The sequence below is a fragment of the Arachis ipaensis genome, chromosome B1, assembly GCF_059453495.1.
Source record: "Arachis ipaensis isolate K30076 ecotype BB chromosome B1, ASM5945349v1, whole genome shotgun sequence".
NCBI classification, from domain to species: domain Eukaryota; kingdom Viridiplantae; phylum Streptophyta; class Magnoliopsida; order Fabales; family Fabaceae; genus Arachis; species Arachis ipaensis.
Genome location: NC_142436.1, coordinates 67,976,229 through 67,991,862, shown reverse-complemented (window position 1 = coordinate 67,991,862; position 15,634 = coordinate 67,976,229). Strand labels below are relative to the sequence as shown.

Sequence of the window (15,634 nt, the reverse complement as noted above, 5' to 3'; positions counted from 1 at the left end):
TAAATGTTAGGGATTAAAATAATAATTTATTTTTAAAATAATTTTGTATACTTGAATGATTTTAAAGTTATATTCCAATTTTTTAAAACAAAATCTTAAACTTCTAAGAATCCAACACAGAACAAATAGGTTCTTTAATTTTTACATACAGTAAATATATTTATTCTATTAAATTATGCAGTTTGAAATATTTTAACCTAAGTATAACAATTTATTACAGTATAAATTTACGATAAAATTAAGTCAAAATTATTCAATAGAGTATAAAATTTGCAGAAGTCAGCTGTCCTTTTTTTTCCCTTTCCAAAATTCCAGTCTCCAAATTCCAAACAAGAAACAGAGGTATCGTTATCTTTATTCTCCGCCCGAATTTCATTTGTTTGCCTGAGCGAAGAGCCGCAGAGAGAGAGATGGAAGGAGGAGTAGTGTTTGGTGGAGGCAGAGCTGTTGCTGCCTCTTGTGTCTCTTCCTCTCTTCTCCGACCAACCACCACCAAGTTCACCGTTTCAGCCTCCACACGCCGACACCAACACCAACACCTCACTGCATTCCCTTCTCATTCCCATCTTTTCTCTTCTTCTTCTCCGTATGCCAAATCCCTTCGCGCCAGAACCGCTTCCAACCCCGGCATCTTCCTCCCACACCTAATTGCTTCTCTGGTTTGCCCCTCTCAATTTTCAATTATTTATTTATTCATTCATTCATTTATTTATCATCGCCTTATTTTGTCAATGCTTCTTGTTCTTGTTGTTATGTGCAGGAACAGGTTGACCAAACTTACATAATGGTCAAACCTGACGGCGTTCAACGTGGCCTTGTAAGCCTCCTACTTTTTTTTTTAACTGCTTTTGGTCAAAGCCCGGTGAATTAAAGGGATTTTTTATGGAATTTGAAGTTTAAGCTTAGAATTATTTATTTACTTATATGATGGATTCTTTTTCTCTTTGTTCTACGGGTTATTGGTTCTTGCAATACTGAATACTTTGTTGTTGAACTGGTTTAGGTAGGAGAAATTATTTCTAGGTTTGAGAAGAAAGGGTTTAAGTTAACTGGCTTGAAGCTCTTCCAATGCTCAAAGGAATTAGCTGAGGTTTGTACTCGCTGAAAATTCAATCAATGCTTGTATTCTGTATAGTAAACTAGTAATGTTGTATATCTGATGTTTTCACACAGTTAAGGACAATTGTTTTTAGTTATTGTTCTTATTAGCGTTTAGCATATACTAATTGCATATGATGGTTATTGTATGAAATACAACAATTTGGAGTGTTTGAATAATGATATCTGACCATCCAATACACCATCTCATTGGATCCAAGTTCTCATGATTGATTGCTATATTGTATGATGTGAACTTACTTCACATGTTTGCATTAATGTTGGTTCTATCTAGCTTTTGGCTTTTGATATGCTATTTGCACCATTAAGGCTTAGTGCTGCTGTGTATGGTTCCAGGAGCATTACAAGGACCTAAAAGGAAAGTCATTCTTCCCTAAGCTGATTGACTATATTACTTCAGGTCCTGTTGTGTGCATGGTATGATTCTGGCCTGCCCATTTTTGCCTACTTTTACGAAATATATCTGTTGAATTCTTCTGGTTTTGATATAATGTTGTATTTTGCAAGGCTTGGGAGGGTGTTGGAATAGTGGCATCAGCACGTAAACTTATTGGAGCTACAGATCCTCTACAAGCTGAACCAGGCACAATAAGAGGAGATCTCGCAGTTCAAACAGGAAGGTAAGTCCCCTAATGCTGTACAATCTGCCTTGTTACTTTCGAGGGCCTCCAGTCAATCAAGGTGTGGAGTATATGTATTTCTTGTTGATTGAGTCTCAAGAATGATGAGTTTATGATGAACTTGTGGCAGGAACATTGTTCATGGCAGTGACAGCCCTGAGAATGGAAAGCGGGAAATAGGTAAGGCCCCCATTGCCATCCAGTGTAATCCAAATCCTTGCAACACAAATGTTATATGAATTTTGAAAAAGAGAATAGAAAATCTCTCCAGTAATATAAACATTAGCAGGTTTCAGAATCAAGTGTTTTGGTCACAGTTTACAATAACACTGAATTTTATTTGCTGTGAACTAGCATCGGTCTACTTTTTAATTAGCGAGTATCAAATGATGTCCCATTTCTCAATCACTTATAATTGAAAGATTGGGATTGCATAGTTATAGATATGTGATGCTTGAACATCATGGCTGGCTAGCATTTTAGGTACCGGAAACTCTTGAAATATCAGGAAATTTTAGTTACTGGAACTCAATGTCCAGAAAAAGAGGTTGGATATTAAAATGAAATTAGGGTCCTTCAAGTTGAATAGGTGATCATGAGGGAGAGAAGAAAATATTACAGGAAAGAAGGGTGAATGAGGTGCTAGCCACCTGTAACAGTAGAGAATAGATAATCAATACACTTTGGAGTGTGTTTCTGTGGTAATGGTATTTAGTATTTACTATTATCCATATCGTCAGATTTATTTTTCACCTGGTCTTTTAGAGAATTCGAGTTCGAAGCTGTTATCAAGTTTACCGAAAAATGCTGAAATTGTTCGATCTCTAGGACAATACGACAAATATGGACTCATCATGATTTTGGGTGCTTTCTTCAATAAATTAAGAATATATATCCAAAATAGGTGCCTAAGAAATTTCGTATCGGACGTTTTCGTCCCCAAAATAATTTATTACATTGAGATGCCTAAACTTTACAAAAGTAAGACAAGGTGGTCTTTCCACCTCAATATAACCACAGCAAACCCGGGAACTTCCTGCCAGTGTTTCTTGCATGGACTGACGCCTAGGAGTGAGAGGGTTGTGCTAAATGAAGAGCTCTATTCCGGTCCATAAAGTGAGGAATCAGGTAGCACGACTTAAGGATCGATCTTAATAAAGAAAGGAGAGTGATTGAGAGGAGAAAGACTTAAGATGCTCTTTGGATACGTCGTCCGTCCTTCCCTGAAATGGAACTTTCATACTGGAGCAAGAACTAGCATGAAAGTCGATCTATTACGACCTACGCGGTTGTTCGTATTTCAGCATTTAGGAAAACAACAAGCCTTGGTGCGACCTGACTTGGAACTGGAATTGGCAAAGAAGGAAAGATGCCCCTGCTTTTTCAGGGTAAGAAGGGGTAGAGAAAATACTATTCCCAGGGATTCTATTACTTTTTACTATTCCCTAGATCCAGTCGGAACCTTTTTTTAGATTGGGTTGCTGGATACGGGATCCTCGTAGTAGGCTTGACCCACATCCAGCCGAGAGACGGCAGCTTGGGAGTCACACTTTTGAGGACTTATTTGTCCAAATGAAAATAACGGGTTAGACTGAGGTAGGGACTTATATGTCTTATTTTTGTAAAATTAAGGGGATCTTAAAATTTTGTTGGGAACAAAAACGTCCGACACAAAATTCCTTAGGGTCCTATTTGAGCATATACTCGTAAATTATTGATGTTGTAGCACACATTGTATTGCTAATATCTTGAAAATCTCTTTGCAAACAGAATAATCTGTTCTGTTGGATAGTAAATGGTTTACAAATTACAGTTGAACTGGACATGCTTTTAGAAATAACGGGTTTGAGAATTTGTGCTGTAATGTATGTTATGTATAATAGCTCATTAACCACTCGTTATTTCCATTTGTGGCAGCTCTATGGTTCAACGAAGCCGAATTATGCCAATGGAATCCTGCCCAAGCGCCATGGCTAAGAGAATAATAAATTGCAGAATCTCATGTTCAATGATACTTGCAGTTTCAGAAGAGTTCAATAACCTCGTCAATTGTTTCAGTTGTCAATGTTTCTACATTAACTTTCCTGAATAAACAGTCGCTCAGAAATTTTGTATCACTGCATTAATTTCACAGATTAAACAGTTTCTCAGATACCTTTGTGAATTCTTGCCCTGGTTCTGAATTTTGAATTTGTCAAGTACATTCTGTTAACCTCTAATTAGATCAAATTTGAATGGGAGGTTCTGTTTTAACCAAAGCAAAATAAACAGACATATCCAACCGTTGAAATAAAAAAAAGTGAAATTTGCACTATAAAATTGCATGTGAAGATAAGAAGGACGATGTTATGATTGAGCAAAAATTCAACGGATACAGCCAAAAAGATTAAATATTCTGAAAGCTTTATGACATGTTGCAGATTAATTAACTAAGATACAAGACAACAGATAGAAGCCTTGGAAAATGTAGGCATGAGACATGGCATAATAGACCATTTTTCACATCATAATTTTCTCTCTATTTGGAAAATTCACAAACATCTGAATATTGAAGATCACTCTCCCCTTCACTACTGCTATGTAATTCAACTGAGCTCGATGAAACAGATCCAGAACTACCCTCCTTTGCCGAGGCCACCTCGCCACAAGACGAGACACTCGAATTACTAGGTTCCTTAACTTTAAAGAAACGAAGAATGGAAACATTATTGTGACTTCCCTGTCCAGTGTTGTTCCCAGTACAAGCAATATCACTTGAAGAGCAATCGGTGTCCATCATAGTTATCTCAGTTATTATATGATGCTGGGAAATTGAAGCACTTGGTGGATTGTTGCAATTATGGTTCATATCTGCTTCCTCAACGCAAGATGAACTAGCTGAAGAATCATCCCTAGATTCATCCATTTCTACAGCTTGTGCACTTACATCGCCACGTTTAGCACCAAGCTTTAGCTTCAAAAGAGTAGCTTCTGCATAAATAAAATAAAAAATTGTGAGAATAATTTAATAAGATGAAGAAACCCTAATCTAAGAAAAACAGGAAAAAGAGTAAGTAAAGGGAAAGAGAGTACCGTATATAGAGAAGGAGTCATCTTTGAGAATCTTGGAAGGGGAACCGTCTAAGGTGTCCAGGGACGAAGAAGCGGCTCTGATCCGACCAAACATGGTTCTTCTGTCTGCGATAGGTGCGGGTTGGTTCGGGTCGGGTACCCGCGGGGGGCGGGGGTGAAGAGAGATATATAGAGACCGAAGCAGGTTTTGGATTGGCTTTCACATATTGTGGCGCGCTTTCAGATTCAATTGTGAAATTAAAGCGCCAATCCTGCTTTGAGAACTTATTTTCCGCATGGAGGCTGCCGTTTCATTTTGCTTTTTGTTTATGACAAATTTAATAACAATTAGAATTAACATGTTAATTAATGAAAAAAAAAATATGAGTAATACTATACATCTAAATTTTTTTATGAACCAAGTCCAATCAAATTAAACATTAAGACTTGAAATAATGCTAGCTATAATTAAATTTTGTTATATTAAATCAATTTAGTTAAACTTAATTAACAAAAATATTTGGATATGTAGTATTATTCAAAAAATATATATGTGATTTTCAAAAAATGAGAATTCAGAGAATGAATTATCTTAATTTTTTTCCATGATTGTTTGATAAAGTGTGATAGAAGATATTAAATAGTAAAATATCATATTTTATCAAACAATTGAAGAAAAAAATTGAAAGGATCCACTCTCTATTTTGGATACTTTTTCAAAATATAGGGACAAATCCAAATAAAGAATTTGCCATAGGCGGATTTTATAAGAAAAATGCTACCTATTTTTTTAAAATTCAGTTTCTGTTCAATTATTTTTTAATTAAGCCATCTTTCCATTTTTTAGGCAAACACATTATTAGTCAAATTTAATTTAATTCTTATTAACTAAAATTTCTCTAACTTTTTCTCTAAAAATAAAATGGTTACTTTTGTTTTCTTTAGAGTAATTATTCAAATCACTTTTATGAGTTTTTAAAATTAGACATTTTAGTCACCCAAATTTTAAAATACACAACATAATTTCTAACGTTTATTTTTATTAGACGATATAGTCCTCTTCCGTTAATCACTAACGGTAACTGTTGATGTAAAACGTTGACTTTCACATATGATTGTTAAGTGTTGTGTGAGATTTGGACAAATTAGTCTCTATGTTAAAGTACAAAAACAATCTCAAAAAAAATTAAAAAATTTAAAAAATTTTAAAACAGCCTCTAAAAAATATTTAAAATTTTTAAAAATTTCTTCGAATTATTTATAAATAATTATTTCTAAATTAATAAATTTTAATTTCTAACATTTTTTGCCGATTTGTCTCAAATTTGATTACTTATAGTTATAGATACTAATTTTTTAATATATTTTAAAATTGTAAATTATAAATTAATTTTAAAAAGGCGCTATTTTAAAAAAAAACTAATTTAAAATTAAAAAACCTATGTTTATTTTTTTATCATTTAAGATATTAATTTAATTTAATTTATAGATATTCTATTCTATAATCATTTTTTAATGACGAAGAAGAAAATATACTAATATTGTATAAAGAGATAGAAAAATTCTCATTTAACATAAATTTTTTGCATAACAATTGAGAATATTTATGCAAATACTTATAAAAGTAACACTTTAAAACTTGCACGTAATGCGAACCAAATTTCTAAATTTTGGTCAATATCTTATAAGTTTAGGTATATAAATAATGATCTTTATAATACAATGACCTTTTAATTCGTTATTATTATGGTTTCTACTTTTTACATCACATCTATGTAGGCATAATAGGTTAGTGATTAAATAATGTTATTTCTGATGTCATTTTAGAGTTAATAAATAAAATCATTTTTTAGTATATATTTTATTATTTTTTATATTTTTTATTTTTTATATATTTTTTAATAATATTTTATTATTCTGATTAAAAAATATTATAAGATGTTTGACTTTTGCAAAAGATAAAAAAATATTCGAAGGAACTATTTTGGAATTTTATAATCTTTTAAGGTAGCGTTTGGTGGAGAGATAGGAATAGAAAAACTGAGACTGAGAGACAGAAACTAAGAGACAAAGATTGAAATAAATTTCAGTATTCTGTTTGATGCAAAAGAGGAGACAAAAATTGAAACAAGAATAAAATCCTAATTTAATTTGTACAAAAAATAAAATTAGAATTAATTAATTGAAATGAGGGTATTTTAGGTATAAAATGTTATTAAAGTTTTAGTCTCTATCTCACAAAATTTTAGTCTCATGTGTCCTCACTTTTTGGAGGTACTGAAATACTGAAATTTTAGAGACAGAGACAGCAATTTTAATACCAGTCTCTAAACCAACAAACATGATACTGAGTTTCAGTCTCTCAGTCTCTGCTTAATATCTCAAAACAAACGCTACCTTAGAGACTGTTTTGAGATTTTTTAAAATTTTTCAAGGGCTATTTTATACTTTATCTTGGAAATTGATTTGTCCAACTCGCACACGCAGACACTTAACGGTTATTTGTGCGAGTTAACGTTCTACATCTCATCATTAATGACTAATGAAAAAAGACTGTATTGTCTAATAAAAATAAATATTAAATTTTTTTTTGTATATTTTAAAACTTAAGAGATTAAAATAGGTAATTTTAAAAATTTTAACCACTGATTTAGATAGTTACTATTTCTTTTATTTTTCATTTTCTCTTTTTCAATGTACCCGTCAACGTCATCATCATTGTGCTATCATTTTTTCTTTAGTTTTCTGCCTCAATCAATTCTTATTCTTCTTACAGTAAAGTAAAATCAAAATTTATTCGATATTATTATTATTATTATTATTATTATTATTATTATTATTATTATTATTATTATTCAAAATGCTGTTAATAATATCAAGGAGAAATGAGTCCTATTTTTTTTTTCTAATGTCACCCACTTTACAAATGATTTTTTTTGGGTATATATTTGCAACTTCATTTTTTTTACTTCTTAGTTTGATAAAGAATGTGTACTATTTAGATATTAGTAGAAGTTGATATTCAACACTACATTAATATTTTAAAGCGTTAATAAATTTCGTATGATTATTTTGTTGGAATAAATAATGTATTGGTCTTTAAGATTTGAGATCAAAATTAAAATTGTTCTTAATCTTTTTTTTCTTTTAATTCAAAATGATCTTCAACGTTACATTTCAAATTAAAATCATCTTTTTAAAATTTTTCGAACAAAAATATCCTTTTTTTTGTTCTATCTCCAATCTCATCATCCATCACCACCACTCTTACCACTGCCACCACCATCTCCTTACTCCCACCAAATACCAATATTCAAATTAAAAAACATAGCATTCAACAATAACAATATAGAATTCAAGTTCAAGAACAACATCTATTACACTGATCTTTTAAATCCAATAACAACAACACAACATTCATGTTTTTTGAAATAAAGAAGAAAGAAAAAAATTAGGAGGGAGAGAGAAAGACAAGAGAGATAGAGTGACCGGGGGAGGGGGAGAAGAAGAATAAAGAAAAAGGAGGAGAAATAGATAGTTGGGCAATAGCGGTGAGGGAATCCGCTGCTATTACCGCTAGTTGGGTCACTCGAAAGAGAAATTGAGAAGAGAGGGAGAATGTGGGGGAGAGAGGGAAAAGAGAGAGAGAGAAAAGAGGAGATCTGAGATCTCTGCTGAAATCACTGCCATTGTTGCTCATGTTCTCCAAAATTATTGTTGAAAAAGGGAAAAAGAAGAAGAGATTTGAAATTGACGTCGTTGTTGCACTCTCTTTCTCTCTCTCTCTCTCTCCCTTTCCCTCTCCCTCTCTCAGCTGCATCAATGGCGACGTTGGCACCTAATCCCACCAGTGTCATCCCTTTTCCTCCTCTCTTCTTTTTTCCTCTTCCTCATTTCATTCACTCTCTCTTGTTCTCTCTTTTCTTTTCTTCTAAATGTGTGTAAGTGAGAAGAAGAACATCAGAATCAAAAGAAGAAAGAATAGGTGGTCTGATGAAAATGGTGAGATGGTTAGTGAGGTAAGGGTAAAATAGTCAAAAGGATTATTTTGTTTCTATTTTTTTTTATTTTACATATTTTCATAAAACATCCAAAATAATAAAAAAAATACACAATACTTTTGGTGTAACACCCTAATTACCCTAAGCCTTACCTCATGCTGTAAAGCAAAGGATAACAAAGTGTCACGACAGTTCTAAGGCTTATACGATAATATATAAATACAAAGGAATAATAATACGATGAGCTCGATGAAGAATTATAGCTCAAACAGAAAACAGAAAAATGCGAAGCATTCACACGATAACTAGAAGCGTAAAGGCACAAGTAAGACATAATACCATAATAATCAAGATGGATAGATATATAAGTATGATAGTCATAAGAACTCTAGCCGTAGCCCGCAGAGTTTAGACCGACTAGTTACATACAGACGATACAGAATTTTTGAGTTAAAACGACTTATACAACTTATCTCTCCAAGTCAAGCCTTTAAGGCAACAAAGATACAAAAGTGAGAGAGAGTCTATAACAACATAATCCAAAATACAAAAGGTGATAAAAGATTCTCTACTCCGTCACCATCTCGCAACTCACCGAGGTGGGTTACGACCTGCATCTGAAAAATAACAATATATGGTATGAGAACTGGAGGTTCTCATATGGTAACAGAACTCAGTAATGTGAGATATAAGGCTCCGGGATGGCAAAGGCAATCCTAGAACTTCACATCAAACTTAAGATCCAAACTTAAAGCAATGCTAAATGTAAAATCATAATGAAAAACCATAAGAAAACAGGGGTAATCTAACTTGGGGAATTGCTAACTAAACCAACACCGCTATCCCAAAACCTTCACTAGCCAAACCTCCAGAAGACCATTTTGTCACCGTCTACCGAACCTCCTTAACCCCAATAGAAAACATAAGTAGTTGCATACAAGTAATACACAAGTAACGTCCATATATGGTAGGTAAATCAAGAATCAGTTAAGCATGTTATACAATTAGACATAGGATGCAAGTAGACAAAGCAATAAAACAGATAGAAAATACATATGATGAATGCATGTCCTATTGACTGTAATATCACATTGTCGGTTCAACTGCCAACTCGACACATTCCTATGGGAATGTCGCTTTCGGTCATGTTTATAAATGGGAACCCCTGGGATATAGTGTCCGGCTCACTTTTCCTGAGATACAGTGCTTGACCACTCTTATGACCGAAAGTATGTGAGCGGGACTTCTACTATAGCCCTCACACCTCAGCATAAGAAGGACGAATCTCACGCCTTACGCTTACAACTTAGCATAAGCGGGACGAACCCGGACCTTTGATGGGTGAAAAAATGCCGGTTAAGAATTTCTGATAAAAGTAGCGTTGCAAGTACAGTCTTAACCGACGAAATTCCACTATCAATTTAAAAGTATGTCACAATTAAGAATAAATAACCGGGAGTAGAATCCTGGGTTGTTTTCCTAAGAGTTGACACAAGGTGCAATTTATTGGCTAGGATTTTTTTGAGTAATTTTAGAATTGGAAAATGAAAAAAAATGGCTATCAATTAAAGCAATAAATAATAACAAGAGATGTTATGTATTTGAAATAAAAGGCCTTGGTTAGGGGAGAAAATTGGGGTTTCTATCCTTGTTGTCTTTCCCAAGTACAATCATAAAGGTTCATTGCCCCCACTTATTTATCCTCTAACAACTAAAGAAAAGTCAAGTGGCTACACTAACTCTAACTCACAAGTCCTAGTCACTTCATAGGGAAGGACTAGAGTTGGTGAGAAATGAGCTAGCCAGCAGTGTCCAATTAAGATTGATACTTGAGCTTCACAACTCAAGGGATACCAATTAATCAACCCCTAAGCCAAGTTGAGAGTTTTAAGTCATTAACATGAATGCCATTTTCATGAACATGTAATAGGAATAAATAAAAGATATAGTAATTCTGAAAAATTAATTAAATCAAAATTTGCACAAATAATTAACCAGAATCAAACACGTACTAGAATTAAATATAAAAATAATTCATTGCATTAATAAATTCAAAAATAACAAAATCCAACATGAATTCAAAGTAACTAAATGGAAAAACAAAAGAAGTAGAAGTGACGGAGAAGCAAACTATAAGGATGATGACTTCAATTGAAGGTAGTAGCAGCTATCTCAAAATCCAATTCAAAAGTAAAACTAAGAACATCTAAACCCTAGAGAAAAGTAGGTATTTCTCTCTCTAGAATTCAAAACTAAAACTAAGTGAAAAGTGAAGTGTGTTCAGTCTCAGCTTGCCCCCTGCCTCTAGTCTATGTTTTTTGGCTTGAAACTGGGTCCAAATCAGCCCAGAAATCGCCCCCAGCAAGTTCTGTTAAGTGCAGCACGTGACGCTCTGTTACGCGTACGCGTCGGCCACGCGTACGCATCGCTGAACTCCTGCACTGGTCACGCGTACGCGTTAGTCATGCGTACGCGTCGCTGTAAGATGCTCCAAATCACGCGCACGCGTCAGCCATGAGTGCGCGTCGCTCCTTGCTTCTCAGCTTCTTAGTTTCTTGTGTTCCTTCCACTTTAACATGCTTCCTCTTCATCCTTTAAGCCATTCATGTCCTGTAAACCTGAAAACATTTAACAAACACATCACGACATCGAAAAGTACAAAGGAGAATTAAAAATTAATAATTTTAAGGCCTAGGAAGCATGTTTTCAATCATAGCACAAAATTAGAAAGAAAATGAAAAACATGCAATTTACATGAATAAGTGTGAGAATAGTTGACAAACCCCACTCAATTCAGTCCAAAATATATCATAAAATAGTGGTTTATCAAATCTCCCCACACTTAAACCTTAGCATGTCCTCATGCTAAGCTTAAGGAGACCAAAAGAGTGAAGGGAAAAAAAGTGAGACTCATGCAATGCAACCTATCTATATGAATGCAACTACATGCTAAAATGCTTCTACCTACTTGGTTAAAAGTGAACAAATTTTCCAAGACAAACATAAACTTGATTCCACTAATTCAAATCACACAATAAGGTAGAAGTAAACTTGCAAGAAGAAAGCTCATGAAAGCCGGGAACACAGAATCGAGCATCAAACCCTCACTGGAAGTGTATACACTCTAATCACTCTAGTGTTTGAAGGTCGAGTTTCTCGGTTCTCTATTAATCTTGCTTTCTAAGGTGTGCTCTTCTTTTACCAATCAACACAATTTAATGCACACATACACATATCAAGAGGTCTTTTCAAGGGTTGTAATGGGGTTAGGGTCAAGGTAGGAATGTATTTGGTTAGGTGGACTAAAATCCGAATCCTTGATTAACCTAAACTTCTCACCTAACCTAAGACATTTCAAGTCATTACAATGCAAACCTACTACCCATTGATTATTTTTGTCACAAATTCATGCACCTTAATGTCTTTTGAATACACATCATATGCATTAATTTAATTATTTCACTTGAGGTATTTTGTCCCCTTTTTATTGTTTCCTTTTTTTTTCTTTTTTTTTTTCATTTAGTTTGTTCTCTTTTTTTTTCTTCTTTTTTTTGATATGCATAAAGGAGGTAGTGCATATGATTAAAGTGTTAGATGCATGAACAAGTGCCTAACTATATTCACATTTTCACATAAGAATATAAAATACCCAATTTTCTAAACATGTATTCCCCAATTCAATTTTCCCACACTTAATTCATGTACACATCACTAGTCTAAGCTAATCAAGGATTCAAATTAGGGACATTTATTGTTTTCTGCTTAGAGTTAGTGATGTGCTAATATAAAGAATAAATGGGATAAAATAGGCTCAACATGGGGTTGCAAAGGGTAATGATTGGGTAAGGCCATATGGATATGTGAGCTAAGTGAAACAAGGCCTCAATCACATAAGTGTATGCATACATCAAACCATGGACATATAGAATCAAGCAAGATATAGATCACAATTTTAGAGAGAACAACACACATCAAAATAAATCATTGGTTGATAAAATGCAACCAATCAAATAGGTTAAAAGTCTCACTAGTTTTGTGTGTTCGAGCTCTAAAGCCATGTTCCAAATTAAAAATATTCAAACAAGTTTAACAAAAATTTTAATTCAAATTAGTGAAATGCCATAAAATAGTGTCTTGAAAAAGAATTTATCACTTCAACCAAGTAGTACATAAATACAAGCAAATACTACTCATGCAAGTTATCTTATCTAACAAAAGAAAAAATAAAATATTGGTGTTGAGAGAGAGAGAGTTGTTACCTTCGGAAGTCAGTTACCGACCTCCCCACACTTAAGGCTTGGCACGGTCATCTGTGCCATCAGTGATGAGCAAAGTGGGGTTGGGGTCATCACTTCTACTGTCCGGCTCATCATGGCTCCCCATGCTGTCATGTGAAGTGGAGTTTGGGGTATCAGTCTCTTCCGGAGGTGGGTGAGTACTAACAACGAGCTCCTTCAAGTAGTTGTATCGGCGCTTGTTGCGGTGCTCCATTTGCTCAATCCGCCGGCCTTGCCGGTCTAACTTCTCAAGGATCTCCAGTAGCAACTGATTGGTGGGTGGTGGTGGAGTGGAAGATGAAGGGGCGTCGAAGGACGGGCCTTCATTCTGGCTCGCAGAAGGTGCTAGAGGTCTGATATACATCCTATTCGGATAAATTCATCATCGTTAGGAATCATGGACTTCGTATCCTCAGCCCGATAGGAGACTCCCGCTACAGATACTAAGTCTGTAACCAATGCGGGAAAAGGTAGGTTGCCCCTGATCTGCACTCGTCCTATAGCCTGACGGATAAGTCTTGGCAAGTTGAGAGGTTGCTCTGTGAGAATGCACCAGACGAGAACGGCTATATCAGCAGTGAAAGTGGACTCATGAGTGCTCGAAAAGATGTAGTGGGACATGATCTGTGCCCACACGCAAGCCTCCAAGGTGAGTGCTTGGACGGAGATGCTCTTGGGTCGAGTCCGGTGTTGCCCATATATCCAATTGCTGTTAGGTTGGGCGATGACTCTAAGGACACTGTCCCAGTCAAATTGGTATGTCTGGCACTCAAGCTGGGCCTCTTGATAGGCATCCAACCCCTCCGGGCTAGGTAAGAGATCAAGTACTCTCTGAATGGCACCTTCAGAGACAGGGACTTGATTTTGGCAAATATAGACAGATTGCAGGGTAGATGAGTGATAGTTGGAGTAGAATTCAACTACTCAAGAGAGATTAGCTTCTCGCGGCTGCCTCCTTAAGAATCCCCATTGTCTCCTTTCAATGCGGGACACCACAAAGTCAATGAAGTGCGCTGGAAGAATGAGGAGGTGCTCATTATGGTAGTTTCTCTCTACTAAGACGGGGAACATCCACTTACAGTAGGGGTTAGTGAACCGTGCGGAGTCCCGTACGGGAAATGCCTTCTCTGCTTCATCAACTTGGATGGTCCTATTCACCCGCTTGGTAGGTGGCTTGACCCTTCTGGATGGTTGCGCCTTAGCCGGTGCTCGTTTAGTTCCCTTCTTCACCGGTGTCTTGTCAGAAGCCTTCTCTTTTTCTCTGTTGATGGCCATCCTGAAGAAAGAAGAAAGAGAAGGAATGTCAAATTTAGATAGCTAAAAACCGGAAGGAAGAAAGTCCAAGTGATAATAAATGCCAATTAAAAAGATAGTGTCTTAAATACATGGTAGCTACTACATGCAAGTAAGACATCAAGTAAAATTATGAAGGCATATCATAACAACTAGATGCAAGAGGGATAAAAGCATGCAAGTAACAAGCATGAGAAGAATAGCTCAAGCATCAATATCAACAATAATAGTCACTTGCAATAAAATAATCAGAACTTTAGAATAACAATTAATGAATACTAAACTCGATACACATGGATTGCAAGGGTTATGAAAAAGAGGCATTAAGGTACAAGAATAAAATAGAAAATAAATTGAAATACTATGAGAGCTTTTCCACAAACACTTGGTGTGCAAAGTAAAAATAAGAAGTAAGGTAATCAATCTAAGTGTATATGAGATCCAAAATAAGATGCCAATTGTTAAAGCACACCTCATAACTCAAACAAGCTAAGATATAACAAAATAATCACCCAAATAAAATTCCAACACCAACATAAAAAATGCAAGATAAAAGAATGAAAAAGAAATTACAATTAACAAAGCTAATATGCAATTAAAATTAAATTAAAATATTCAAATGCAAAAACAAAAGAAGAATTTAAGAGTAGAAGAGAGGAAGAAAAGAAACCTTAAAAAGAAGATGAAAATAGGGAGATAAATGGGAGTAAGAATGAGGGAAGAGGGGTAGGAAGAGAAGAAGAAAGAGGAAAGGAAATTGTGGCTACCAGAGGTGGTGGTCTCCAGTGGTAGTGCGCCGGTGGTGGTGGAGGGAAAGAGAAAGAAGGAAGAAGTAGAAAGAAAGAAAGAAGAAGAATTAGGATTAGAGAGAAAGGAGAAGAATGAAAGAAAAGAAGTCTGGGTGGCGCACTTAATTAAGTGATGCTACGCTTATGACGCGCGCATCACTTACGCGTACGCGTGGATGAGCAGAAAATCAAGTTTACGTGTGACCACTTGTCGTGCCAGACGCATGATTCCAGCATCATACCCGCACAACTCTCTATTCAATATACCAAATTACGCCAATTTTCATTCCACGAGTACGCGTCGCCGACGTATATGCGTGGAAACACAAAATTGCTAGTGACGCGTACGCGTAAACCATGCGTACGCGTGGGGTGGTTTGTGCACCAGGAACCCCACCCGCACAGTTCCAGCGTAACTCTCTGTTCATAATACTAGAGAGCGAATCTCCACATGACGCGTGTGCGTCATTGACGCTTACGCGTCA

General features: G+C 35.2%; 2 protein-coding genes across 2 annotated transcripts; one reads left to right on the top strand and one right to left on the bottom strand.

Annotated features, from left to right (window-relative positions):
* The first annotated feature begins 248 nt into the window (after positions 1 to 248).
* On the top strand, positions 249 to 3,951 carry NDPK2 (nucleoside diphosphate kinase 2). Its single transcript, XM_016334823.3, has 7 exons — positions 249 to 659; positions 761 to 817; positions 1,004 to 1,090; positions 1,456 to 1,536; positions 1,627 to 1,739; positions 1,870 to 1,919; positions 3,657 to 3,951. The coding sequence occupies exons 1-7, from the start codon at positions 411 to 413 to the stop codon at positions 3,722 to 3,724; spliced, it is 705 nt and encodes a 234-aa protein (XP_016190309.1). The 5' UTR covers positions 249 to 410; the 3' UTR covers positions 3,725 to 3,951.
* A 184-nt stretch (positions 3,952 to 4,135) lies between these two features.
* LOC107618422 (uncharacterized) lies at positions 4,136 to 5,073 on the bottom strand. The gene is made up of 2 exons (XM_088501465.1): positions 4,812 to 5,073; positions 4,136 to 4,709 (listed from the first exon to the last, which is right to left on the bottom strand). The coding sequence occupies exons 1-2, from the start codon at positions 4,903 to 4,905 to the stop codon at positions 4,258 to 4,260; spliced, it is 546 nt and encodes a 181-aa protein (XP_088357591.1). The 5' UTR covers positions 4,906 to 5,073; the 3' UTR covers positions 4,136 to 4,257.
* Between the last annotated feature and the right edge of the window lie 10,561 nt (positions 5,074 to 15,634).

Bases quoted from the DNA above. Each gene is read 5' to 3' on its own strand.
- NDPK2 (XM_016334823.3), top strand. From the start codon at position 411: ATGGAAGGAGGAGTAGTGTTTGGTGGAGGCAGAGCTGTTGCTGCCTCT. The intron at 660-760 runs GTTTGCCCCTCT...TGTTATGTGCAG, and splicing joins CACACCTAATTGCTTCTCTG to GAACAGGTTGACCAAACTTA. The intron at 818-1,003 runs GTAAGCCTCCTA...GAACTGGTTTAG, and splicing joins ACGGCGTTCAACGTGGCCTT to GTAGGAGAAATTATTTCTAG.
- LOC107618422 (XM_088501465.1), bottom strand. From the start codon at position 4,905: ATGTTTGGTCGGATCAGAGCCGCTTCTTCGTCCCTGGACACCTTAGAC. The intron at 4,710-4,811 runs GTACTCTCTTTC...TTATTTATGCAG, and splicing joins TGACTCCTTCTCTATATACG to AAGCTACTCTTTTGAAGCTA.